At 42.6% G+C, this 25,975-nt stretch overlaps 1 protein-coding gene and 1 long non-coding RNA gene across 2 annotated transcripts in view; one reads left to right on the top strand and one right to left on the bottom strand.

Moving 5' to 3' along the window:
* Window positions 1-2,217, top strand: part of LOC117977540 (uncharacterized) — a 42,689-nt gene extending 40,472 nt beyond the window's left edge. The window contains exon 3 of the long non-coding RNA XR_008622750.2: window positions 535-2,217. This is a non-coding gene — a long non-coding RNA (uncharacterized LOC117977540). The remainder of the gene's footprint in view (window positions 1-534) is intronic.
* A 4,914-nt stretch (window positions 2,218-7,131) lies between these two features.
* LOC103785120 (small ribosomal subunit protein uS17m-like) lies at window positions 7,132-8,732 on the bottom strand. Its single transcript, XM_034949499.3, has one exon. It carries the CDS (start codon window positions 7,522-7,524, stop codon window positions 7,132-7,134), a length of 393 nt encoding a protein of 130 aa, XP_034805390.1. The 5' UTR covers window positions 7,525-8,732.
* Window positions 8,733-25,975: the final 17,243 nt, after the last annotated feature.

The raw sequence follows: 25,975 nt of genomic DNA, 5'->3' as shown, positions 1-25,975 counted from the left end.
ACCCTGTGTTTAGCTCAAGGTTTGTGAGTGCACCAATGGACACTCTGTATCTAGCTGCTCTGGTGGGGCCTTGGAGAACCTTTATGTCTAGCTCAGGGATTGTAAATACACCAATCAGCACTCTGTATCTAGCTCAAGGTTTGTAAACACACTAATCAGCACCCTGTGTTTAGCTCAAGGTTTGTGAATGCACCAATCGACACTCTGTATCTAGCTGCTCTGGTGGGGCCTTGGAGAACCTGTGTGTCGAAACTCTGTATCTAACTAATGTGATGGGGACGTGGAGAACCTTTGTATCTAGCTCAGGGATTGTAAACGCACCAATCAGTGCCCTGTCAAAACAGGCCACTCGGCTCTACCAATCAGCAGGATGTGGGTGGGGCCAGATAAAAGAATAAAAGCAGGCTGCTGGAGCCAGCAGTGGCAAGCCATGCGGGTCCCTTTCCATAGTGTGGAAGCTTTGTTCTTTTGCTTTTTGCAGTAAATCTTGTTATTGCTACTGCTCACTCTTTTGGTCCACACTGCTTTTATGAGCTGTAACACTCACTGCGAAGATCTACAGCTTCACTCCTGAAGCCAGCGAGACCACGAGCCCACCGGAGGAATGAACAACTCCAGACGCGTTTCCTTAAGAGCTGTAACACTCACCGCGAAGGTCTGCCGCTTCACTTCTGAGCCAGCAAGACCACGAACCCACCAGAATGAAGAAACTCCGAACACATCCGAACATCAGAAGGAACAAACTCCAGACGCGCCACCTTAAGAGCTGTAGCACTCACCGCGAGGGTCCGCGGCTTCAATCTTGAAGTCAGTGAGACCCAAGAACCCACCCATTCCGGACACACCATGTTCACAGGCCCCTTTAGTAGCTCCACTTAGATTATGCATCTCAATCATAAAGTGTCTCAAGTGAGACCCCTGATCTACCCCACCAAATCTGTCCCTCCCTTGCCTTCCCCATCGTGGCAAATGGAAACTTTTTTTTTTTTTTTTTTTGAGACATAGTCTTACTCTGTCACCCAGGCTGGAGTGCAGTGTTGTGATCTTGGCTCACTGCAAACTCTGCTCCCGGGCTCAAGCAATTCTTGTGCCTCAGCCTCCCTAGTAGCTGGGACTGCAGGTGCACAGCACCACACCTGACTAATTTTTGTATTAGTAGAGACAGGGTTTCACCATGTTGGCCAGGCTGGTCTCGAACTCCTGATCTCGTGATCCTCCCACTTCGGCCCAAAGTGCTGGGATTACAGGCGTGAGCCACCACATACGGCCAATTGATCCTTTTAGCATGAAAGTCAGATGGTGTCACTTCACTGTTTGGAACCTTCCAATGACTCTACATCTCAAAAATCCAAAATCCTAATACTGCTCTGCAAGGCCCTACACAATCTTTCCCTCATCCCCCCCACTGCCCCCACATTATCTCTCTGACTCCTCGCCACTACTCTCTCCTGTGTTCACTCTACTTCAGTCACACTGGCCTTTCTGCTGATCCATAAACAAACCAGGCACTCCCCACCTCAGGCCTCTGCGCTTGGTGTCTCTTCTGCCTGGAATGCTTTTCCATAGCCATCTGAATGGTTGCTTCTTCACCTCCTTCAGAGATTTGCTCAAATGTCTTCTTCCCAGTGAGGCCTGAATACTCTGTTTAAAATTGTAACCCCCACCTTGGTACATTTCTGTCCCCCTTCCCTGCTTTCTTGTTCTCTATAGAATTTACCACTATCCATCTGACACACTATATATTTTTCTTAAAAAAAACCTCTCTCTCTCTCTGTTTTTTTTTTTTTTTTTTGACAGAGTCCTGCTCTGTTGCCCAGGCTGGAGTGCAGTGGCTCGATCTTGGCTCACTGCAACCTCTGCCTCTTGGGTTCAAGCAATTCTCCTGCCTCAGCCTCCTGAGTAGCTGGGATTACAGGCATGCACCACCACATGTGGCTAATTTTTTGTATTTTTAGTAGAGATGGGGCTTCACCATGTTGGCCAGACTGGTCTCAAACTCCTAATCTCAAGTGATCCGCCCACCTCAGCCTCCCAAAGTGCTGGGATTACAGGTGTGAGCCACCACTCCGGGCTAAAATCTGTCTCTCTTTAGCCTACTAAGATGTAAGCTCTGTGAGGGCAGAGGTTTTATCTGTTTGGTATACTTGTATATTTTTGGCATTTAAAACTGTAGCCTACTAGGCACTCAATAAATATTTGTTAAATATATGAATGAATGAATGAATGATTCTACTCATAAGTTACAGATATATATGAACCAAAATGTCAGTTTATTAATTGACAGTGAGAACTATAACTGTTAAGCAGACCTGAATACTCACATAGGATATTCAGGGAACCCTCTTCCCTTTAGGGAAGTCTTAATGGGCTATCACACTGCAATAAGAAGTTAGTATAAAACACAGCCTTAGAGCAAAGGGAAATATTAAAATACTCTTCATAGGTCGTTCTATTTTATTTTCTTTTTTTAAATGAACCTGACATTGTGAGCATAACTTCACAGGTAATTCTGCCAATCCATCTTCACTTTAGGAATTCCTTCCAAATGGAATTGTAATATTCATAGAAGCTGCTCTGGGATCACTCCTGCACAGGGCTCTTTGGCTTTCTTTTATCCAGTTTCTTTTTTTCTTGAGATGGAGTTTTGCTCTTGTTGCCCAGGCTGGAGTGTACTGGTGGGATCTTGGCTCACTGCAACCTCTGCCTCCTGGGTTCAAGCGATTCTCCTGTCTCAGCCTCCCGAGTAGCTGGGATTACAGGGACCCGCCACCATGCCCAGCTAATTTTTGTATTTTTCATAGAGACAGGGTTTTACCATGTTGGCCAGACTAGTCTCGAACTCCTGACCTCAGGTGATCTGTCCACCTCGGCCTCCCAAAGTAGTGGGATTACAGGCGTGAGCCACCATGCCCGGCTCTTTTATCCAGTTTCTATGTAGCAGAAACACAGATAAATTTTAAGTTTTGCACTTGAGCAAATGGGTGGATGGTGATGTAATTAATTGAGATAGAGAAGAAATTTAAGCTTATTGGTGACTTTATGTGAATAACTTAGACTGAAGGTGATGTGTCAGGATAAACTATAAAGAGTGTGAAAGCTTAGGTAAATCCAACGTTAGAGCTTGTTTCATGTTTTCAAGCTGTTATATCAAAAGCAAAGTCTATTATGCCAGAGACTATCCACCAATATCCACATGCTCCCTTACATTTCCAAGCTTTCTTTTTGCCTAAATGGGACCATGTGGTTTTGTTTTGGCAAGACAACATGTGTAGGATTGATAACTGCCACTTCTAGGCCTAAACCATGTAATACCCTTCATGATTTTTCATGCTATTAATAAATCTCTTTGCTCTTGTACAGCAGGAAGCAAAGGACTCTGAAATGGTGGAACACGATGCAAGGAACCTGTATCCTTGGGTTTACCCCTCAGAGGAAAACCACCCTGGAGAGTTGCTCATACAGGAACCATCTCATAGGACTTTGTGTGAGTGAAAAATCAACCTTTGGTTAAGCCACTGAAATTTCAGGGTTTCTTCGTTACCACAGCAGATTCTAGTCTACCTGACTGTCTCAGTCTGTTTGTGTCGGTATGCAGAAATATCTGGCTGGGCGCAGTGGCTCATGTCTGTAATCCCAGAACTTTGGGAGGCCAAGGCAGGCAGATCACTTGAGGCCAGGAGTTCGAGACCAGCCTGGCCAGCATAGTGAAACTTCATCTCTACTAAAAATACAAAAAATTAGCCAGGTATGGTGGTGTGTGCCTGTAGTCCCAGCTACTTGGGAGTCTGAGGCACGAGAATCGCCTGAGCCCAGGAGGCAGAGGTTGCAGTGAGCCAAGATCGTGCCACTGCACTCCAGCCTGGGTGACAGAGCCAGACTCTGTCTCAAAAACAAAAACAAACAAACAAAAAGACCAGCCTGGCCAATGTGGCGAAACCCCATCTCTACTAAAAATACAAAAAATTGGCTGGATGTGGTAGTGCACACCTGTAGTTTCAGCTACTCGGGAGACTGAGGCACAAGAATTGCTTGAGTCTGGGAGGCAGTGGTTGCAGTGAGTTGAGATTGTGCCACTGCACTCCAGCCTGGGTCACAGAGTGAGACGCTGTCTAAAAAAAAAAAAAAGAAAGAAAGAAAAAGAAATATCTGAGCTAATAAAGAAAAGAGGTTTGTTTGGCTCATGGTTCCACGGGCTGGAATGTTGGGCATCTTGGTAAAAGCCTCAGGGTGCTTCCACTCATGGTAGAAGGCAAAGGGGAGCCAGTGTATGCAGAGATCACATGGCGAGAGAGGAAGCAAGGGAGAGAAGGGGGAGGTACTAGGCTCTTTTTAACAACCAGCTCTCATGAGAAGTAATAGAGTGAGAACTCACTCACCACTTCCCTCCCTAGGGCATTAATCTATTCATGAGAGATTTGCCCCATTACCCAAACATCTCCTAATAGGCCCCATCTCCAACACTGGGGATCAAATTTCCACATGAGTTTTGGGGGAACAAACATCCAAACAATAGCACTAACTAACACAGCTACACACTGTTGACCACAAGAAAGCCCTCTCTACCTGAGCTACACATGAAGGTTATGAGAAGCACTTAATGCTTGCCAGTTATGTTAAAGGTTTTTTTTTCCAGTTTTGTTATGAGGTTAGGGTAATGACCATAAATAACTACTTTTGCTCAAGGAAGTCACTGACTTCCCTAAGGAAAATTCATCACTTGACTGAGTTTCAAGAAAAATCTTGTATCTTTCTGGAACAAAAACCCTTAATCTGAATGATCATAAGCATGATTAAGATTAACTTTACGCAGCCCAAATGTATGCTTGTATGACAAGCTTCATCAGTGTTCTATCCTTCCAGATAAACCGAATGCAATGATTGTAAAAACTGTAGCTACAGCACACATGCCTTTTTTTTTTTTTTTTTTTTTTTGAGACTGAGTGTCACACTCTGTCCCCCAGGCTGGAGTGCAGTGGCACGATCTCGGCTCACTGCAACCTCTGCCTCCCGGGTTCACGCCATTCTCCTGCCTCAGCCTTCCGAGTAGCTGGGACTACAGGCGCGTGTCACCACACCCGGCTAATTTTTTGTGTTTTTAGTAGAGACGGGATTTCACCATGTTAGCCAGGATGGTCTCGATCTCCTGACCTCATGATCTGCCTGCCTCGGCCTCCCAAAGTGCTGGGATTACAGGTGTGAGCCACTGCAACTGGCAGCACACATGCCTTGATGGAGATTGTGAGGCTGTGGTATTAAATGGTTTTCATTATCTGATTTTCCTAGTTATGAATTAAACTGAAGAACTTGCTGAAAACATTTTGATCATAATGAAGAGACTCTTGAAATGCTTGATTAAGTGTATTCTGAAGAATTTCCCCAAAGTGGATGGCAGTGGTGTGTGGCTAATTGTGTCTATTTGGGTCCTCTAGGAAGCAGATGCTAATACGGAGTTAGGAATGCAGGATGTTGATTGTGGCTAATACCTGTGAAAGATAAAAGGGCAGAGAGCAAGACTGGGCAGGAAAGGCATTCAAACTACAATGCATATCTGACACATGTGAAAGGATAAGGGGTGGAAACAGAATTTGGCAGAGTTGCCTTAGACTTTGAGGCAAATATGACAAAGTCTTGGTCTCAACCCAGTGGGGAGTTCTGGAGGAAAGTCTGCCTCTTAAAAGAGTCTCACATTGGGCAGAAGTGGCCAGGCCCTAGAACTACCACCTTGCTTAGTTATTGACTGGAGGCTGCCCAGGGAAAGCATGGTTTTGTCAAGAATACTGCAGCCAGTCTTGGAAGGTCCTACAACCTGAGGCTGTAAGCTAACTTCACTCCTCATAGTTCCATGGCAAAGTCTTTCTTGATGGGAGCTCTGAGCTATGCAGCTCCATGCTTGCCACAGTCCATCCTTTGTGTTGCTTGGATTAACTTCAGAGTTCTTGTTCAGAGTTCCTGTGAACCTCTCTTCCTGAGGGAAGACTTAGAAGAGGAGGTTAGTGGGAAGAGCAATAGCTCATCTTGCTGCAGTTGGTCTCAGGGCTGCCACTAGGTTTCATTTTCTTCCTTCTCCACAATCCATTCTATATTTGTACTGATTTTCTGCCTGCTTAATCTATCCATTGCTGACAGAGGGGTGTTGAAATCTCCAATGATAATAGTAGATGTGTCTAGTTATTCTTACAGTTCTATCAGTTTTTGTCTCATTTATTTTGATGCTTTGTTGTTAGGGCATACATGTTTTAAGATTGTATTGTTTTCTTGAGACTTGACCCCCATAATGCCCCATTTTATTTTATTTCTTTTTCAGAATTGTAAAATTTTATTTTCTATATGTCAACATTCTTAATAATACAGCTTGATCAAAAAAAATTCTGACCATAAGCATGTTGATTATTTCCCTTTGGAACTGCTGAAGTCAGAAAAATAAAATATTTATTTTGAATATATAGCATCCAAAAGATTCACTTAATGTGGCCTTATTTGTTTATATTCAAAGGCTTTCTTCCCTCAAAATAAAGGTTCTAAGGTAAATTCAAGATTCTTTTGAATGAAAAAAAGAAAACTGGCTGGGCACAATGGGTCAGGCCTGTAATCCCAGCACTTTGGGAGGCCATTGTGAGCATTTCACTCCCAAGAGTTCAAGAACAGCCTGGGCAACATAGGGAGACCCTGTCTCTACAAAATTTACAAAAAATTAGCCAGGTGTAGTGGCACGCTCCTGTGCTCCCAGCTACTCAGAAGGCTGGGGTGGAAAGATTGCTGGAGCCAGGGAAGTCGAGGCTGCAGTGAGCCAAGATTGTACCACTGCACTCCAGCCTGGGCGACAAAGCGAGACCCTGTCTCAAAAAACGAAAACAAAACCTTCGAAAACAGTGAGCTTACAAAATGCAACAGACCGCTAGACACACTTAGTGTAACGTGAAAGTATGTTCACTGAAAAGAAAATTTGAAGCATGACCATAAACCTTTGTGAAAAACCATAATATGCCCTTTACTTCATTTGCTTTTAGCTATTTCATAAATATCACAAGAGAAATTGGACACAGTTTGTGATGAAACTTAGAAAAATTTCTTTTTCCATAAAATAAACAAACATGTAAATCTTTCCCTTTGGCTTCTTCTTCCGTTCCTCCTTCACTGTGCTGAAGAGATATTGAGTTCTTCCAGATTTTTGCTTACCTGGGTGGTTTCCGAACTCAATGGACTCTCCAGATAGGTAGTTCCTGCACAAGGTTTTCCTGTCACTGGATCTATGAGTTTTCCAACTTTGAAAACAATCTCAGCCAGTTCATGTTTCACATGCTTTGTTTGTGGAACAGGTAAAGCTTTGAGAAGCACGATATCCCCAATTGTGCACTGCTGAAGGGCATTGTGAGCAAAGTACGTTTTTTGCTTATTATAATACTTTAATAAATGGGGATCCAGAACAAGCCTGATCACTCTCACTTTAGCAGTCTTTTGCATTTTTGTCCCAGTCACCTTCCCCACAATCCATTTGGCATGGACGGATAAACGAACTATGGACATTATGTGGCTATGGTCACCTCCGCCACTGCTGTGCAGCCATCTGACCTGTGGAGTGCCGGTTGCAGAATGATCCCCATTTTATTCTTGATGACATTCCTTGTTATGAAACCTGCTTTATCTGATAGAAATATAACTACCCCAACTTTCTTGTGGTCAGTGTTTTTTTGTTTTTTTGTTTGTTTTTTGTTTTTTTTAGTATATCTGTGGCTATCTTTTTACTTTATTTTTAATTTTTTTGTAGAGATGGGGTCTCACTATGTTGCCCAAGCTGGTCTCAAACTCCTGGGCTCAAGCAATCCTCCCGCCTCAGGCTCTCAAAGTGCTGGGATTACAGGTGTGAGCCACCATACCTTTGACTTTTAATATGTCTATGTCTTTATATTAAAAGTGGATTTCTTATAAACAGTGTGTAATTGGAGCTTATTTTCTTATCCACTGTGACAATCTCTGTCTTTTAATTGGTGCATTTAGACCATTCACATTTAAAGTGACTTTGATATAGTCAGACTAATATCTACCATCTTTATAACTATTTTCTTTCGTATATTTATTTATTTAAATTGATACATATTAGATGTACATACTTTTGGGATACATGTGATAATTTGATGCATTTACATAATCGGATCAGGGTAATTAGAATATCCATCATCTTAAACATAAATCTTTTCTTTTAACTAGGAACATTTGAATTATTCTCCTCTAGCTATTTTGTTTTGTTTTGTTTTGCTTTTTTGAGACGGAGTCTTGCTCTGTCATCCAAGCTGGAGTGCAGTGGCACGATCTCAGCTCATTGCAACCTCTGCCTCCCGGGTTCAAGCAATTCTCCTGTCTCAGCCTCCCGAGTAGCTGGGACTACAGGCGCATGCCACCACGCCCAGCTAATTTTTGTATTTTTAGTAGAGATGGGGTTTCACCATATTGGTCAGGCTGGTCTTGAACTCCTGACCTCAGGTGATCCACCTGCCTCGGCCTCCCAAAGTGCTGGGATTACAGGCGTGAGCCACCACGCCCGGCCTCTTCTAGGTATTTTGGAATGTACAATTGGTTCACGTTAACTTTAATCACTCTACTGATGACTGAAAACCAGGTCTTATTTCTTCTAAGTGTGTATTTGTGTCCATTTTTATAACTGTTTTCTATTTATTGCTCTTGTTCTTTGTTTTTTCCCTATCGTCTTTTTCTGCCTTCCCTGGTTTAAATTGAGCTTTTCATATGATTCCATTTTATCTCCTCTCCTAATGTATCAGTTGCAATGGTTGCCCTAGACTTTATAATATACATTTTAATTAATTAATTTATTTTTGAGACCGGGTCTCACTTTGCCACCCAGGCTGGAGTGCAGTGGCTCAATCTCGGCTCACTGCAGCCTCGACCTCCTGGACTCAAGTGATCCTCCTACCTCAGCCCCGCAAGTAGCCGGGACTACAGATGCATGCCATGCTGCCTGGCTAATTTTTGTATTTTTTTGTAGAGACAAGTTTTCACCATGTTGCCCAGGCTGGTCTCAAACCCCTGAGCTCAAGCTATCCTCCTGCCTCAGCTTCCCAAAGTGTCAGGATTACAGACATGAGCCACCACGCCCAGCCTATAACGTGCATTTTTAACTAATGTAAGTCAACCTTCAACTAACACTATACTGCTTCATGAGTAGTGCAGGCATCTTATAACAGAGTATTTCTAATTTTTACTCCCCATGTCTCTGACCTCCAAAATGCTCTGGTGGCAGCTGTAGCGTATAGTTCAATGGGACTCCTGCTACGCCCCTGGCAAGAGTGTGCTCACCTCTTACACTGTAGAGCCCCAGGTTGTGGAGACTGAAAGCACAATGTCTTGCTACTAGTAGGTTATTGAGAATGATGGTACTCCTGCTTTCACTCCTTGGTTCCTGCACCCATGTATTTTTCCTCTTGGCGAGATGGTGCCATATAGAGGTCTCTAATTTAGTGCTTACACTGCATCCTGGAGGATGCTACCACATCTTTGCAGAGTGTTGCTTCTGAGCTGGTGCTTCAGCTGCTCCTTGCCATTCCATCACTCTTGTCAGGCCAGCTACTTATGAATGGTGTGGAATGTTGCATGCCTAGGGGATCCTATGGTCACAGGCACACTCCCAAACTTCCTTTGCTATGAAATAAATTCCCTGTTTGGATGCTGTGCTGTGTTGGATTCCATGGTGTGGATCAGGCACTCCTTAAGCCCCTGGATGGTGGTGCTGGATGAGGTTCTGTGGGCAGGAAAGGCAAAACCATATTCAGAAAGAATGTCCATCCTGTGAGAATGAATTGCTGGCCCTTCCAGGATGGAAGAGGCCCCGTCATCCCCATTGCTAGTTATGAGCCCAGCTCTGTGATTGCCCCTCCTATCATCCACTCTGGCCTGCAGAGGAGAGCCACATTGAATTTACTGGTGATATGCTGGCATCCCTCTCTCCAGCACATTCCTTATGGCCTGGGTGAACTGGATGTTCCCTGAGTCCTTCTGTACAAGAGAATCCTCCAGTGGGTCTTCTGGCCTCACATGACATACGCACTCCAGCGTGTCCACCTCCCTGAGCCTTCTCATTCCTTTCTTCACTATCTGCCAGGGCAATGTAGGCATTTCTACTGCACTTAGTGTCAGACAACATGTTTTTCATGCTTCTAGGATCTATCCTAGCATTGTGTTTGTGCTGTCTTCCAGGGCCCTTCCCCGGGTGTATACCAGGAGAGTACTCCTATATTGGTAAACTATCTTCTATCCAAATTTGTGTTCTGTCTCCTTGCTTATTACCTGGAATTTCTTGTTAGAGAAACTTTTTGGGTCTCTAGACATCAATTTCCAGTAGTCTCTAAATGTCTGTCCTTCGTGTAGAGTCATCTAAGTCTTAGGTCCTTTTGGGAGAAGGACTCAAACTATGGTTTATAATTGCCATGGTGATGTGTAGGGTTCTTCTTCCAGGGGACCTAGCCACCTCTTCAGTCAATGAGTCCTAAGTCTGATAACTCAGATCCAGGAACTAGGCAGGAGATCATGGCTTTTTACAGGAGTGTTGACCTTCAGCCTCCTCCTCATCTATTGCCACTTAAAAAATTATGTAATTAAACGATATTCTTGTTGGCAATCCACCTATTTTGCCTCTAGGGACAACATGCACTATTAATCCTCTTGACTCCTGGAGTGTCTTTGGCTGCTCCTCTGATTGCTAATCATTATGGTCTAAGTGCAGCCTTCTGACTTCGGGCAGTTAAACACAGTCACTCGGCCCTTATAACTTTGGCTTCCATTAACAAGCCCAGCTCTGTGATTGCCTCTCCTGCAGTCCACCTTGGCCTGCAGAGGAGCAACACCATGGAACATCTTGGTGATGCTGGCACCCCTTTCACCAGGGCATTCCACATGGCATTGGTAAATCGTGCATCTCCTGAGCCCTCCTGTGCAACATAATTCTCTGGCTGGTCTTCGGGCCTCAGGTTATATAACCACTCCAGCATATTCACCTTCCTGCGCTACTTAGTTCCTTTCATTACCATCTGTCCTGGCAATTTAGGCATTTCACCCTCACTCAATGTGAGTTATCACTTTCCCCAGGGTTCTAGGGGCCACCCTGACTGCCAGTTTACACCAACTCCTAGGGTCCTTGCCACAGTGCTAAGTCCTGTATTCCTGGACAGTGCCCCCAAATCAATAAACTCTCCCTTACCTAGTCTTATGTTCTGGCCCCATTGCTCAAACACTCTAAATCCAGTCCGTGGGACCTCTCTGACTCCTAGTATATGTTGGCTAGATCTTACAACTCCTTTGGGGTATAGATCTTTTCCTTTCTTACCAGGCCCAGCACATCCCTGGCAGGCTTACACCCTGACTTAACCCTACTTACTGGTCTTATAGCCAGGAGAAAAAGGTGGAGGCAGATCTTGGTGCCTTATAAGGGAAAGGCCTTTGTGCTGTCTTTCCACAAAGGATGGGGTGAATGCCAGCCCTTAATAGGGAGAGATGAGTTACTGCTGCAGGCTCTAAAGGTTCAGAGCAGTCTGAGGAGTCAAAATCTTTGGGAGCACCCACTTAGACATTCCCATGCTGTTTGCCACGATCCTGGGTTTGCCTAACTGGAGTGCTGACTTGAGTATCGTGGACCTGGCTTGGATGAGTATTCAGTCACCTTTGAAGCTTGGTCATTCTGAATTTGATCTCTAGGTTTTTCTGCTGTCTCACTGAACGAGATAAGAACATCTTTATGAGCTACCAAAGAGGTCCTCTGGCCTTCATGCTTAGTTTTCAATAGTTAACTGCCCTCAGCCACTTAATTGTCCCTTCATATGGTGTCTGTGCACCTTAATGACAGCCAGCCAAGTCCACTGTCCTTCTATGCAAAGTTATTCATCTCTACTCTTCATTGCACCTGCCAGAGCATTTTCTTTTTACCAGAACACTCTCCCAAGTTACTACCAGTGACAGTTTTAGCAGTTGGGCCACCATCTTGTACCAGGGACTATCCATGGTCCACATACTACTTGGGAAGAAGTCCTCATTTCATTTCATTAAGTGATCCAGTGCCAAAACCCCAATCATCTGCTTTCTCAGACCAATCCTGGTACCAATTGTGTCAGTTCAGGTCCTCTGGGAAGCAGATACTGAGACAGAATTAGCAGTGTAAGAAGTTTATTGGGGTCTGCTTGTGAATTACAAAAGGGGAGGAAGCAAGATTGGGCAGGAAATGCCTCAGACCATGACACAGACTTGACACTTGCGGATAGAAAGGGGAAAGGCAGTATAGTTGGGAAGGGAGAGTCTCAGATGACAATGCAGATCTGACAATGCCAAATCTCTGAGTCAGGATGCCCCAGGACTCAGTCCTTGGCCCTTCTCCCTTCTCTAGCCCCACTTACTCCCTTGCTAATAATCGTTTCCAGTTCCAGGGCTATAAATACCACCTATATTGATGACTCCCAAATTTCTATCTCCAGCCCATGCCTTTCTCCTGAGCTCTAAGCTTATATATTGTTTCCCACTTGAAGATTTACTGATTCCCAACTTAACATGTCTAAAACTGAACTTTTGCTTCCTACCCTGACCTATTTCATTCTTCCTAGATTCTTCCACACCTCAGTCAATAGCTCCCACTATTCACTCAGTTTCCCAGTTAGTCATCTTTGACTTTTTTTCTCTCTCTTATTTCCCATGCATATCAAGTTCTAATAGCCCTTCTGTTCTTTACCCATGCCAACATATTTCTACATCAAGACCCTTGCACATGCAGTTTCTTCTGCCTGAAATGAGCTTCCCTGCCTTCACATAGAGATTCTTCTCTTCCTTCAACTTTCCAGTTTAAATATTGTCTCTCCAGAGAGGACGTCTATGAATACTCTCTTATACTCTCTCCTAGCACCCTGTCTTTTCTTTTCTTTTCTTTCTTTCTTTCATTCTTTTTTTTTTGAGACGGAGTTTCACTCTTGTCACCTAGGCCAGAGTGCAATGGCACTTTCTCGGTGCACTGCAACCTCCGCCTCCCAGGTTCAAGTGATTCTCCTGCCTCAGCCTCCAGAGTAGCTGAGACCACAGGTGTGCACCACCACGCCTGGCTAATTTTTGTGTTTTTAGTAGAGACAAGATTTTACCATGTTGGCTAGCCTGGTCTCAAACTCCTGATCTCAGGTGATCCGCCCGCTTCGGCCTCCCAAACTGCTGGGATTACAGGTGTAAGCCACTGCACCCGGCCACACCCTGTATTTTCTTAATATCACTTAACAAGTTTGTGGCTATGTATTTATCTTTTTTTTTTAATGTCTGTCTCCTTCATTAGCATGTAAGCTCCACCAGGGTAGGGGATTGTCTCTTTTGTTCCCTACTGTGCCATGTAGTGTGTTCAATGAATATTTGTTGAATGAATAAATGAATTAAATATATTTCCAACAATTTATTGTCTTCTGTCATTGAATTGAACCATTTTAAAAATTGTGTATTAGAGAAGTAAAGAAGTGCCCTTAAGGACATCTAGTTCAGTATTATGCTGGACAATGTCAGTGCTTCATTAACTAATGCTGCATTTATTACCTAAGGCTGTTATAACATAGTGGCACAAACTGAGCGCAGAAATGTATTGTCTCACAGATCTAGGGAATAGAAGTCTGAAATCAAGGGGTCAGCAAGGTTGGTTTCTTATGAAGGCTGTGAGAGAGAATCTTTTCTATGCCTCTTTCATTGCTTCTGGGGGTTTGCAGCCAATCTTTGGCATTCCTTGGCTTGTAGATGCATTGCTTCAATCTCTGCCTTCATCTTTCTTCACGTGGCTTTCTCCCCATGTCTCGGTCTCTGTCCGAACATTCCATTAAAAAAAAATTTATGGCCAGGTGCGGTGGCTCACGCCTGTAACCCCAGCACTTTGGGAGGCCAAGGTGGGTGGATCACCTGAGGTCAGGAGTTTGAGACCAGCCTGACCAATACGGTGAAGCCCCATCTCTACTAAAAATACAAAAATTAGCTGGGCGTGGTGGCGTGTGTCTGTAGTCCCAGCTACTTGGGAGGCTGAGGCAGAAGAATCGCTTGAACCCGGGAGGCGGAGGTTGCAGTGAGCCGATATCATACCACTGCACTCCAGCCTGGGCGACAGAGCAAGACTCCATCTCAAAAAAAAAATTATTTTAAGTTCCGGTATACACGTGCAGGACGGACAGGTTTGTTACATAAGTAAATGTGTGCCATAGTGGTTTGCTGCACAGATCAACCCATTAGCTAGATATTAAGCCCCCCATGCATTAGCTATTTATCCTGATGCTCTCCCTCCCCCCAAGAAGATTCTGTATCCAGGGCCCTTGAGCCACTGCTCCGCCCACTCCCACACTGTGGAGTGTACTTTCGTTTTCAATGAATCTCTGCTTTCCTTGCTTCATTCTTTCCTTGCTTTATTTGTGTGTTTTGTCCAATTCTTTGTTCAAAATGCCAAGAACCTGGACACCCTCCACCCGTGACAGAACAGAATAGAGAACCCAGAAATAAAACTGCATACCTACAGCCATCTGATCTTTGACAAACCTGACAAAAACAAGCAATGAGGAAAGAATTCCCTATTCAATAAATACTGCTGGAATAACTGGCTAGCAATATGCAGAAGATTGAAACTAAACCGCTTCCTTATACCATATCATACAAAAATTAACTCAAGATGAACCAAAGACTTAAATGTAAAACCCAAAACTATAAAATCCCTGGAAGACAACCTAGGCAATACCACTCAGGACATAGGCACAGGGAAAGATTTCATGACAAAGACACCAAAAGCAATTGCAACACAAGCAAAAATTGACAAAGGAGAGCTAATTAAATGAAAGCACTTCTGTACAGCAAAAGAAACTATCAACAGAGTAAACAGACAACCTACAGAACGGGAGAACATTTTTGCAAACTATGCATCTGACAAAGGTCTAATATCCAGCATCTATAAGGAACTTAAACAAATTTACAAGAAAAAACTAAACGACCCTATTAAAAAGTGGGTAAAGGACATGAACAGACATTTTTCAAAAGAAGACATACGTATGAACAACAAGCATATGAAGAAAAGCTCAATATCACTGATCATTAGAGAAATGCAAACCAAAACCACAATGAGGTACCATCTTGCTTATTCTTGGTTCTATTTAGAATTTTAATTGGAATTGCATTATTCAATTGCATATGAATAAATTTCATAAACACACTAAGCAAGAGAAGGAAATTGCAGAATACATGCTATATAGTTTGATTTCTGTAAAGTTCAAAAGATGACAAATTGCAATATGTTTTCTGTGGATAGATGAATAGGTGGAAGGGATAGTGTTTACCTCTGAAGGTGGAGGGAGTGGCATGAGATCAGAGGAGGCTACAATGTTATGGCTTTTATTACTTTATTTTTTTATTTGAGACAAAGTCTCACTCTGTCACCCAGGCTGGAGTGCAGTGGTGCCATCTCTGCTCACTGCAGCCACGACCTCCTAGGCTTAGGTGATTCTCCCACCTCAGCCTCCCGAGTAGCTGGAATTACAGGCATGCACCACCACACCCAGTTAATTTTTTTGTATTTTTAGTAGAGACAGGATTTCACCATGTTGGCCAGGCTGGTCTCAAACTCCTGGACTCATGTAATCTGCCCACCTTGGTCTCCCAGAGTGCTGGGATTACAGGCATGAGCCACCAAGCCTGGCCAATTTTTATTACTTTTAAAAGAAGCAAACATGTTAAGATTTGACAAAGATGGGCAGTGATAATATTATGACGCGAGTTATCATTTTATTAGTCCCCTAGTGTGTGCTTGAAAAGACTCATTTGAAAAAGTATTGGCCAGGCTCTGTGGCTCACGTCTGTAATCCCAGCACTTTGGGAGGCCGAGGCAGGTGGATTGCCTGAGGTCAGGAGTTCGAGACCAGCTTGGCTAACATGGTGAAACCCATCTCTACTAAAAATACAAAAATTAGCTGGGCGTGGTGGTGCACGCCTGTAGTCCCAGCTACTCGGGAGGCTGAGGCAGGAGAATCAGTTGAACCCAGGGGGTGGATGTTGCAGTGAGCCGAGCTGAGATTGCACCACTGCACTCCAGCCTGGGTGACAGAGCAAGATTCCATCTCCAAAAAAAAAAAGAAAAGAAAAGAAAAGAAAAAAGTACCACCAGTTCAGTACCATCTGTATTTGTGTGTGTGTGTGTGTGTGTGTGTGTGTGTGTGTGTGTATGTGAGTTGAAAAGTTGAAGCAGTTTGGTAATGCTACTGTTGTCTCACTCTCATGGCCTCTTCCTTCTGTTTACACTGTCCCAGATTTAGGGTTATTTGCTGAACGGAGATCATGCAGTTTTCAAGTTTGAAACTCAGCTTAATTTGGGACAGGGATCAGCAAACTTGTTCTGTTTGGGCCAAATAGTAAGTAATTTGGGGCCATATGGTCTCTGGGCCAAATATTAAGCTTTGCTGGCCATGTGGTCTCTGTTGCAACTACTGAAGTTTCCCATCATAGCATGGCAACAGTGTGGTAGGCAGAATTCTAAGATGGCTTCTGAGATTCCTGGCCCCTGATGCATACAAACTTTATCTCAGTTATTTAATCAAACACTAATCTAGGTGCTGCCGTGAAGGGATTTTGGAGACATACTTAATGTCTCAAATCAGTTGACCTTAAAATAGGGAGATTATGCATGGTAGGTTTTGCCTAATCAGGTGAGCCTTTAAAAGGGATAGGGCTCTTCCTAGTAAGAGAGATTCAAAATGTTAAAGCGGTTGAATGTGAGGGAGACTCTCTATTGCTTACTTTGAAGATGGAGGGGCCATGTGGCAAGGAATGTAACCAGCCTCTAGGAGCTGAAGGTAGCCCTTGGCTGGTGGCCAGCATAAGAATGGGAGTCCCAGTTCTACAACTGCAAAGAATTAAATTCTGCCAACTAGGTGAGCTTGAAAGAGGACCTTGAGCCTCAGATGAGACTACCACCCCGGCCAACACCTTGATTTCAGCCTGGTGAGACCCTGAACAAACAGCCCAGTCCTGCCGGGACTGCTGACCAGTGGAAACTGTAAGATAATAAATTTGTGTTTTAAGTAAGCCACTAAAGTTGTGGTAATTTGTTGTACAGCAACAGGAAAGTGATGCAAACAGCCATAGACAATATGTAAATGAATGAGTGAGGGAGGATGTGTTCCCATAAAACTTTATTTATTAACACTGAAATTTGAATTTCATGTCAATTTCACGAGTCACAAAACATTTTTCTTCTTTCAATTTTTTTAACTGTTTAATATATGTGTGTGTGTATATATATATGTGTGTGTGTGTGTGTGTGTGTGTAGTTAGCGTGTAGGCTATACAAAAAACCAGTGATGGGATGGATTTGGCCTGTGGGTTACAATTTGGCAAACCCCATATCTAGGAATTGGTGCATTTTTTTGTCAAACCCTCTGAACTTTGGAAAATTTTTCAGGTCTCATAGGAATAGAAATTTTTCAGTCTCTAAAACACCCTTTTATTCACGATTTTAAATGAGTTGTAGCTCATTTTCTTCACATAGCATTGTAAGCATCATAGTATTTTTCAAACACAAAATACATTTTAAAATAATTTGCACTAATGGTCTAAATCTCTTCTAAATATCAAATCTAAACTATAAAACCATTTAATTTATACATCAATTTCTAGCATTCAAATAGGTTCAAAGGAACATTGCCAACTTTAATGAAAATATTGTAGTTATTTATTTATTTTATATCCCCCAAGGAAGTACTCTTTATTCTTTGGATTGTATGATTCTAATTAGATGATAAACATGCATGGCCTTTCTTAAGACATGTTAATTAGTATGGATGTTGCTATAACAATCTTCTGGCAATTTATGTTTTCCGAATATCTGGTATATCATGCATTAATTTTTATCATTTAATGAAATTGCTAAATCAGGAATTTAGAATGCTGTGTTTAAACTTTCTTTAATTAGAAATGGAGATATGAAAGAAGGTAGGACTCTTGGAAACAACAGTTTGATAGCACAAGATAGACATGTTTTGGGGACACTTTCTGGATTAGTTTCCTAGGGCTACTGTAACAAAGTAGTACAAACTGGGTGGCTTAAAATAACAGAAATTTATTTTCTCACAGTTCTGGACACTAGAATTCTGAAATCAAGGTGTTTTCAGAGCCTGCCCCTCTGAAACCTGGAGGGGAGAATCCTTCCTTGTCTCCTTCTAGCTTCTGTTGTTTTCTGGTAATCATGGGTGTTCCTTGGCTTGTAGATGGATCGCTCCAATTGTTGCCTCTGTCATCACATGGCTGTCTTCTCCCCCGTGTCTCTGTGCATCTTCTACTCTTAGAAAGACACCAGCCATATTGGATTAGGGCCCACCCTAATGACCTATCTTAATTTGATTACATCTTTGATTATTTCCAAATAAGTTCTCATTTACAGGTGAGGTAGGAGAATAGGGTCTGGTGGTAGGGAACCTGAGGCTGATTCACACTGACTTCCTAGAAGGAAATGGAAAGGAAAACCCTAACTTTCCACGCCTAAGTAACAAAAGGACCAGAGGCTACTCCCTTTGCAAATCCCCACCCTTTCTGTGGGGCAGATGGGAAATTGAAAATACCTCTGATTGGTTGCTTTTTGCATAGGATTGTAACTTTGTAACTTCAGCCTCTGATTGCAGGCCAAGTCTTTGTTTGCATAGAAGTGCAATTTGTAACTTCACTTTAGCCTCTGACTGTGGGCCACCACTTCATTTACATAAGGGGAACACCAAGTGGTCAATGGGAAACCTCTAGGGAGTGTTGGACCCAAGAAGATTCTGTGTCGGGGCCCTTGAGCGGCTGCTTCAGCCCACTCCCACCCTGTGGTGTGTAATTTCGTTTTCAATAAATCTCTGCTTTCCTTGCTTCATTCTTTCCTTGCTTTGTGCGTTTTGTCCAATTCTTTGTTCAAAATGCCAAGAACCTGGACACCCTCCACTGGTAACAGAACAGAATAGAGAACCCAGAAATAAAACTGCACACCTACAGCCATCTGACCTTTGACAAACCTGTGCATTTTGTCCAATTCTTTGTTCAAAATGCCAAGAACCTGGACACCTTCCACCAGTAACACAGGTACTGGGGCTTAAGACTTCAATATATCCTTCTGAGGATATAATTCAACCCATAACCCTTTCACAAAGAAAAAGACAAGAATTTAAGATAGAATAAGAATGTTGGAATAGGAATGATCTTAACAGTTTTCTACAATAACCACTTACTTGTATTTTTGGAGAAACTGAGGTATGGAGTGATTAGGAGATTTACCCATGGTCACACACAGATAAAAAAGGACAGAGCTGGAAGTGGAAATTGGTAGTGACAGGGAAATTTACAAATGATGCAAATACATTTCTGGTAAAACACCTAAAATAGTCAAAGCTGGCCCTCGGAAAAAAGTGGAAATTAGGCAGCTTATCTGAGTCTTTCTCATCTCCCTGCATTTATTTCTCCTTTCTTCCCGTTGGAACCTCCTTGGCCTCACTCTCTCCTCTAGGAACAGGTGGCATATACTGAGTGCTTCTTATGTGCTGGACATTGTGCTAAGTCTTCCGTGGTACTATCTCATTTAATTCTCATAATATAGTGGTAAATACTATTATGATCCCATTTTACAAATGAGGAAACTGGACTTCAGATATTATGATTCTGTTTAACAAATGAGGAAACTGGACTGAGATGCAAACACAGGCAGAGCCTACATTTGTCTTAAAAATTATTGTATAAATCTAAAACATACAAATGCAATTTTGTTCTGTGGATGTATTGCACAGCTGAAATCCAGGCTTTTAGTGTATCCATGACCCAAATAATGTGCATCATATCTATTAAGTAATTCTCAGCACCCACCCTCTCCCACTCACGTTCTTAACTACTCTCTTATTTCTATTCCTCCTTCTTGCCATTGCCCCCCCCCCCACCATACACCTGCATACACTTTATGCTTTGCTCACAGTCCCTTCCTGGAGGCCCTCCTTAAGCCTGCCTTCCTAGACAGGGTTCTATATTTCAGAATCGTCTCTTGGACTCTGCCTGTTTCAGTGATGAGGTAGTAAAGAAAGAAACCAGTTGGCTGTTTGAGCGGGTCCTCCCAGGGGTGGAGGGTCTGTTTTGCAAATTTGAGGATTCAGAAACTTTGTCAGCTCTCCCAAAAGTGTTCAGGTCTAGGGATGGGGTTGCCCTACCTAAATTTATAACTGGTTGATTGCGAATCCAGAATACCAATTTGTGGATTTACACTGAGAAAGATGCCTGCAAAGTGTTGCAACCAGAGAGCAATATTGAAACGGGAGAGCTGCCCAGACAGGGCCTTGCCAGGGGTCTGATAGTGAGATTCTAATGCCCATGAGTAGGGTGCTGGTCTCTCTGCCACCGAAGGGAACAGGACAAATGGGCCGGGAGTGCAGGCCATGGGCTTGACTCCTGGGTAGCAGGGTCCCAGGGGCTAGGTTGTCTCAGGGCTTTTCCTCAGGCAGCCTGAGGCAGAAAGCCAGATACTTATGTGGAGAAGGGCCAAGGCTGTAGCAGGAAAGCCAGTGCCAGGACTTGAATTCAGAGGACAGAAAGGGGAACATGAGGAGGGAAATCAGTAGCTCAGGGAGATGTGGCCAGGCAAGCAGTGTTGGATTCTTTGCTCAGTCTGAGCCTTGTCTCGGACTCTTTGGATTTAGGCCTGCACCAGGTCATCCTGGTGATCAAACCCCAGCTTTCTCCTGAGGGCTTTGGCTTGACCTGACCTTCAGGTCCTTGGCAGACTGTGCTGCCTCTGGCAGAAGCTTCACACTCTGGCTCTGACCACATAAATCCCAGTCCTCCCCAGGATGGGAGGGTTCAGGTATTTAGCCACAAATCTATGGCTCCTGAGGTCCCCACTAGCTGCCCTGGCAATGCCCTGCCACCCTCCACTCCCTGAGTCTGCCATGGTCCAAGAAGGAAAATGCAAATTTCCATGGGTAGGTTTCCACTTTGGCACACGAAGAAAGTACAGGTGAAGGCAGAGTTGATTCCGTGGCTGGTTCAGAGATCAAGAAAGGCTTTAGGTAAAAGTCTTACAAGAGACATGTTGGATTTTTCCACTGCTGCTTGCTTTTCTCTTTTTGCATCATTGGATTAAAAAATCATTAGATTTTTTGCCTCTGTCGCGTTGTCTGTCACTTTTGGACATTACTGCGACAGGCATTAACTTCTTATTTTATTAGTAGCCATTAACCATACATAATTGATCTATGTGGCTTCTAAAGAGCCACATCAACTGCACCTGTGTTCCAGTCACCTCATCTGACAGCTGGCTTCAGCAATCACCCAGCTGGATGAGCTGCCCTGGATCAGAGCATTGTCTGTTAATCGCTAGTGAGTACCAAGTACCTAGAACTCAGCAGGAAATATTTGTTGAATGAATGAAGAAATAAATGTGTGATTGAATGTAAACTTTTGTTTGTGGTCCAGTTTGTCCCAACATTCACAGAAAAGCAGACTGTGGTAACTGCTCTTTTTGTTATTTATTTATTTATTTATTTATTGAGACAGAGTTTCCCTCTGTCACCCAAGCTGGAGTGCAATGGTGCGATCTCGTCTCACTTCAACCTCCACCTCCCAGGTTCAAGCGATTCTTGTGCCTCAGCCTCCTGAATAGCTGGGATTACAGGCGTTGCACCACCATGCATTTTTGTATTTTTAGTAGAGACAGGATTTCGCCATGTTGGTCAGGATGGTCTTGAACTCCTGACCTTAAGTGATCCACCTGCCTCAGCCTCCCAAAGTGCTGGGATTACAGACATTTTTTGTCTTTTAAAAAGTATACAGGTGATACAGGAATCATTCTCATCATAAAAGATTCAAACATTATAGAAGCATACAGAACAAAATCCTTACTACTCTCCCTCCCACCACCCATACCCTGAATGCCAGTCCTCTCCTTGAAGGTAACCACTGTTACCAGTTCAGTGGGCATAATTTCTGTCTACTTTTCATGTATTTACATACATGTAATGTATGTGTGCTCATATATACATGTGCCTTTCTTCCATAAATAGGATTACATTGTATTTATTGTTTTGCAACTTGCTTTATTGTATTTAGCAATATGTCATGAGCATCTTTCCACATCAATACATCTACATTATTGTCAATAATTGCATAATATTGCACAACATGGACATATCATATTTTATTTAACTAGTCTTATATTGGTAGGTATTTTAGTGGTCTACAGTTGGTCTCTAATATAAACACTGGTGTAATAAACATCCTTGCTATCCGTATTTATTGTATATACTTTAATAAGACAAGTTCCTCCTGCCCCATTATTCTTCCTTTTCAGCATTTTTCTGGTTATTCTTTCTTATTTTCCATATGAACATCAAACAAGCTTCTCTAGTCCCCAGAATAGGCAGTTTTACTGGGATCATGTTAGATTTGTAATTTAAATGAAAGAGAATTGACCTATTTTGATGTTGAGTCTTATTATTCATTTATTTATTTTTAAATTAAATTGTATTATTTTGTTGTTGTTGTTGTTGAGACAGATTCTTGCTTTTGTCACCCAGGCTGGAGTGCAATGGTACAATCTCGGCTCACTGCAACCTCCACCTGCCTCCCGGGTTCAAGCAATTCTCCTGCCTCAGCCTCCCGAGTAGCTGGGATTACAGGCGTGCGCCACCATGCCCGGCTAATTTTTGTATTTTTAGTGGAGATGGGGTTTCACCGCATTGGCCAGGCTGGTCTCGAACTCCTGACCTCAGGCGATCCACCTGCCTCGGCCTCCCAAAGTGTTGAGATTACAGGCATGAGCCACCGCACCCAGCTATCTTTCCGTTTTTGTCTGAAGTTTCTAAAAATATTTTATTTTAAAATCATTACAAAATTAATAAATGTCTGTTGTAGAAGCTTTAGAACACTTAGAACTGTATACATTAAAAATTATCAGCTTTCTGTGCCCCCCTCCCCGCCTCCCGGTTTCCTGTTGCCCACAGGTAACCACTGTTATCAGGTCATGGTCTCCCTCACGTCTTCAAAAATAAGATCATGCTATTCCTGTGATCTGCAACTTGCTTTTTTCTTAAAATATTTCCCAAGTAGCTTTCCATGTCAGTACACACAATGCTGCCTCAATATTTTTAAACTGCTGCAGTTTATTACCCTCTGTGGTTATGCTAGATTTTTAAAAAATGCAATGCCTTGTGATAGACATTTGTGTATGTCCAAATTTATTATAAACCATTTTATAATAAACAACCTTATTATATAGTGTCATGCACATTATGTGATTTTCTGTAGGATAAATTCCCAGCAGTGGAATTACTGATGCCAAAAGTTATTGTGTATTTAAAATTTTAATTGATATTGCCAAATCACACTCCAAAAAGTTTTTAACAATAGTTAAAAGACAGTATATGTTTTTCTAAAACCTTGTCATCACTAGGGCTATTAATCTTTTTAGTATCTGCCAATCTGTAGTTTTCATTTCTATTTCTTAAATAAGTGTCAGGTTGAACATCTTTTCATATAATATGTTTGCTGGTAATTTGTAACTTGCCTTCTATGATTTCTCAATTTTCATCCTTTGTCAATTTGCCTGCCTTTTTAATCTTATTAATTTTATTTATTTATTTATTTATTTTTGAGACGAAGTCTCATTCTTGTCCCTCAGACTGGAGTGCGATGGTGCAATCTCGGCTCACTGCAACCTCCACCTCCCGGCTTCAAGCAATTCTCCTGCCTCAGCCTCGCGAGTAGCTGGGATTACAGGCACCTGCCCACCACGCCCGGCTAATTTTTGTATTTTTGGTAGAGATGGGGTTTCACCATGTTGGCCAGGCTGGTCTCGAACTCCTGACCTCAGGTGATCCACCCGCCTCAGCCTCCTAAAGTGCTGGGATTACAGGCGTGAGCCACTGTGCCCGGCCAATCTTATTAATTTATAACAGTCCTTTGTGTATTACCAATACTAGTCATTTGCTTTGTATATTTGTTACAAATACTTTCCCTATTTTTATGCTTCTTGGCTTTGTTTATGCTGTGTTTTGGCTGTTTATAAGTATTCAAATGTCATACAGGCAAATGATTAAATCTTTTTTATTTTTGATTGTAGATTCCAAGATTATAAAAATATTCTCCTGGCTGGGGCACAGTGGCTCACAACTGTAACCCCAACACTTTGGGAGGCTGAGGTGAGTGGCTCGCTTGAGGCCAGGAGTTCGAGATCAGCCTAGGCAACACATAACCCGGTCTCAAATAAATAAATAAATAAATAAATAAATAAATAAATAAATTCTCCTACATTTGATTTTACTCCCTATATTGTTTTATTTTGAAATTGAAATCTTAATTCCATCTGGAATGTATTTTTGGGCAGGCAGTGAGGTAGGGATCTAGCTCTATATGTTTCTACATGGCTAGTGAGTTAAGGATATTTAGGTGCTAGTAAAGGTGCTAACTCAAGCTAGCTTGATGGGGGAAAAAAAAGGAATTTATTATAAGAATATGGAGTATTTCTCTGGAACCCAGATCTTGGATGGAGCTTAATCTCCCAAACGGCTGGAATCAGAGAAGGAAATGGTGTCAGGAATGCAAAGAGTAGCTTGTTGCCATTCCTCAGCTCTGCTGCCCTCTGAGCCTTGGCTTCATTCATCTCTGTGGCTGGGCTTTCTCGGCCACTTGGTCCTGTTGGTGGAAGCTGTGTATACCAAAGCTCAACACGTGAGCTTTTAGGTTTCCTCACTTAAAGATGCCAACCCTTCAGACTAGAAGAGACTCTGATCAGTCTAGCTTGGGTCAGGGGTTCACCTCTGATCCAACTAGCTTTGGCTAGGGAACATGGGTCACTTAATGTGTACATGGCTGTTGTGGACCCACTCCTGAAACCTTATGAATTGGAAAGGAGAAGATAGAAGATAGAAGTTCTCTGGGAAGAATCACTGTGACCTGGGCAGACACACCTACTACACTATTTGTCCCAGCACCATTTTTTTCAGCACCATTTTTGAACAATGTGTATGCCCACTAATAATCTCTTCCACTCTCCTGGATGACTTTTTCATGCTGCATTAACTATGGCAAGTGAACAGGGTTCCATTGCTAAAGGAGACTTAGAGGACTCAAATGGCATTACTCTCAAGTATATAGTTTACTACAGGAAAAGGATACAGCCAGGGGTCTGGAGTGGTCAGGTACAGGATCCTATTGTCCTCCTTTCTAAGAGCCGTGACAGCAGGATGCTCTTTATCACTTGGACCAGGAACCACTGACATGTGCACAGAACACCTCAGAACCAGGGAGTCCAAAGTGGACTCTCAGATGGGTTTTAAACAATTTTTTGACAGTCACACAGGCATATTTTAGCCTTAACAGTAGAGCCCTTTGAGGGAGGGACAGGTGTCACACTGAGACCAGGTACAAATAATCAGTCTCACTGTTACCAATACATAATGTCGACAAGCTCGGACAAACCACCATGAATCTGAAGACTCATGGCTACAAAACAACACCATTAACCAGTATGTTTTGTGTCTTGATAGGAGGTCAGTGTCATGCCAGAACTTCAATAAAACAACTAGGGCTAATTCTAGACCTGCTGGAATTAACCTCACAACCCATACTTTTTCCTTTCTCCTCTGTTTTTGGGTTCTGTTGTTTTAACAATTTCTTGTGATCTGAAAGATTTTTGTAAATCTTTTTTGCAGTAATTGAAGTCTGAATGTTCGATTTTATTTTTCTTACTTTGGACATTTACTTCAAATTTACTTCAAAATTTACCTCTAAAACATATGGACTACTTTGGAAAAACAACAAGGATTGATAACTCTTTATTCTATAGGCAGTGGCTAGCATTTGTTTTTTTGAGTCGACTTCTTAATCATTAAGAAAATTACTCGAATAATTCAGTTTACATCAAAATTCTCTTCTGCCTGCTTTTAGATTGAAAGTAAGTTCAACTTGCAGTATTCAAATACTGTGGAAA

Source organism: Pan paniscus, chromosome X (assembly GCF_029289425.2).
Source record: "Pan paniscus chromosome X, NHGRI_mPanPan1-v2.0_pri, whole genome shotgun sequence".
NCBI classification, from domain to species: Eukaryota; Metazoa; Chordata; class Mammalia; order Primates; family Hominidae; genus Pan; species Pan paniscus.
This window is presented reverse-complemented; position numbering and strand designations above follow the sequence as displayed.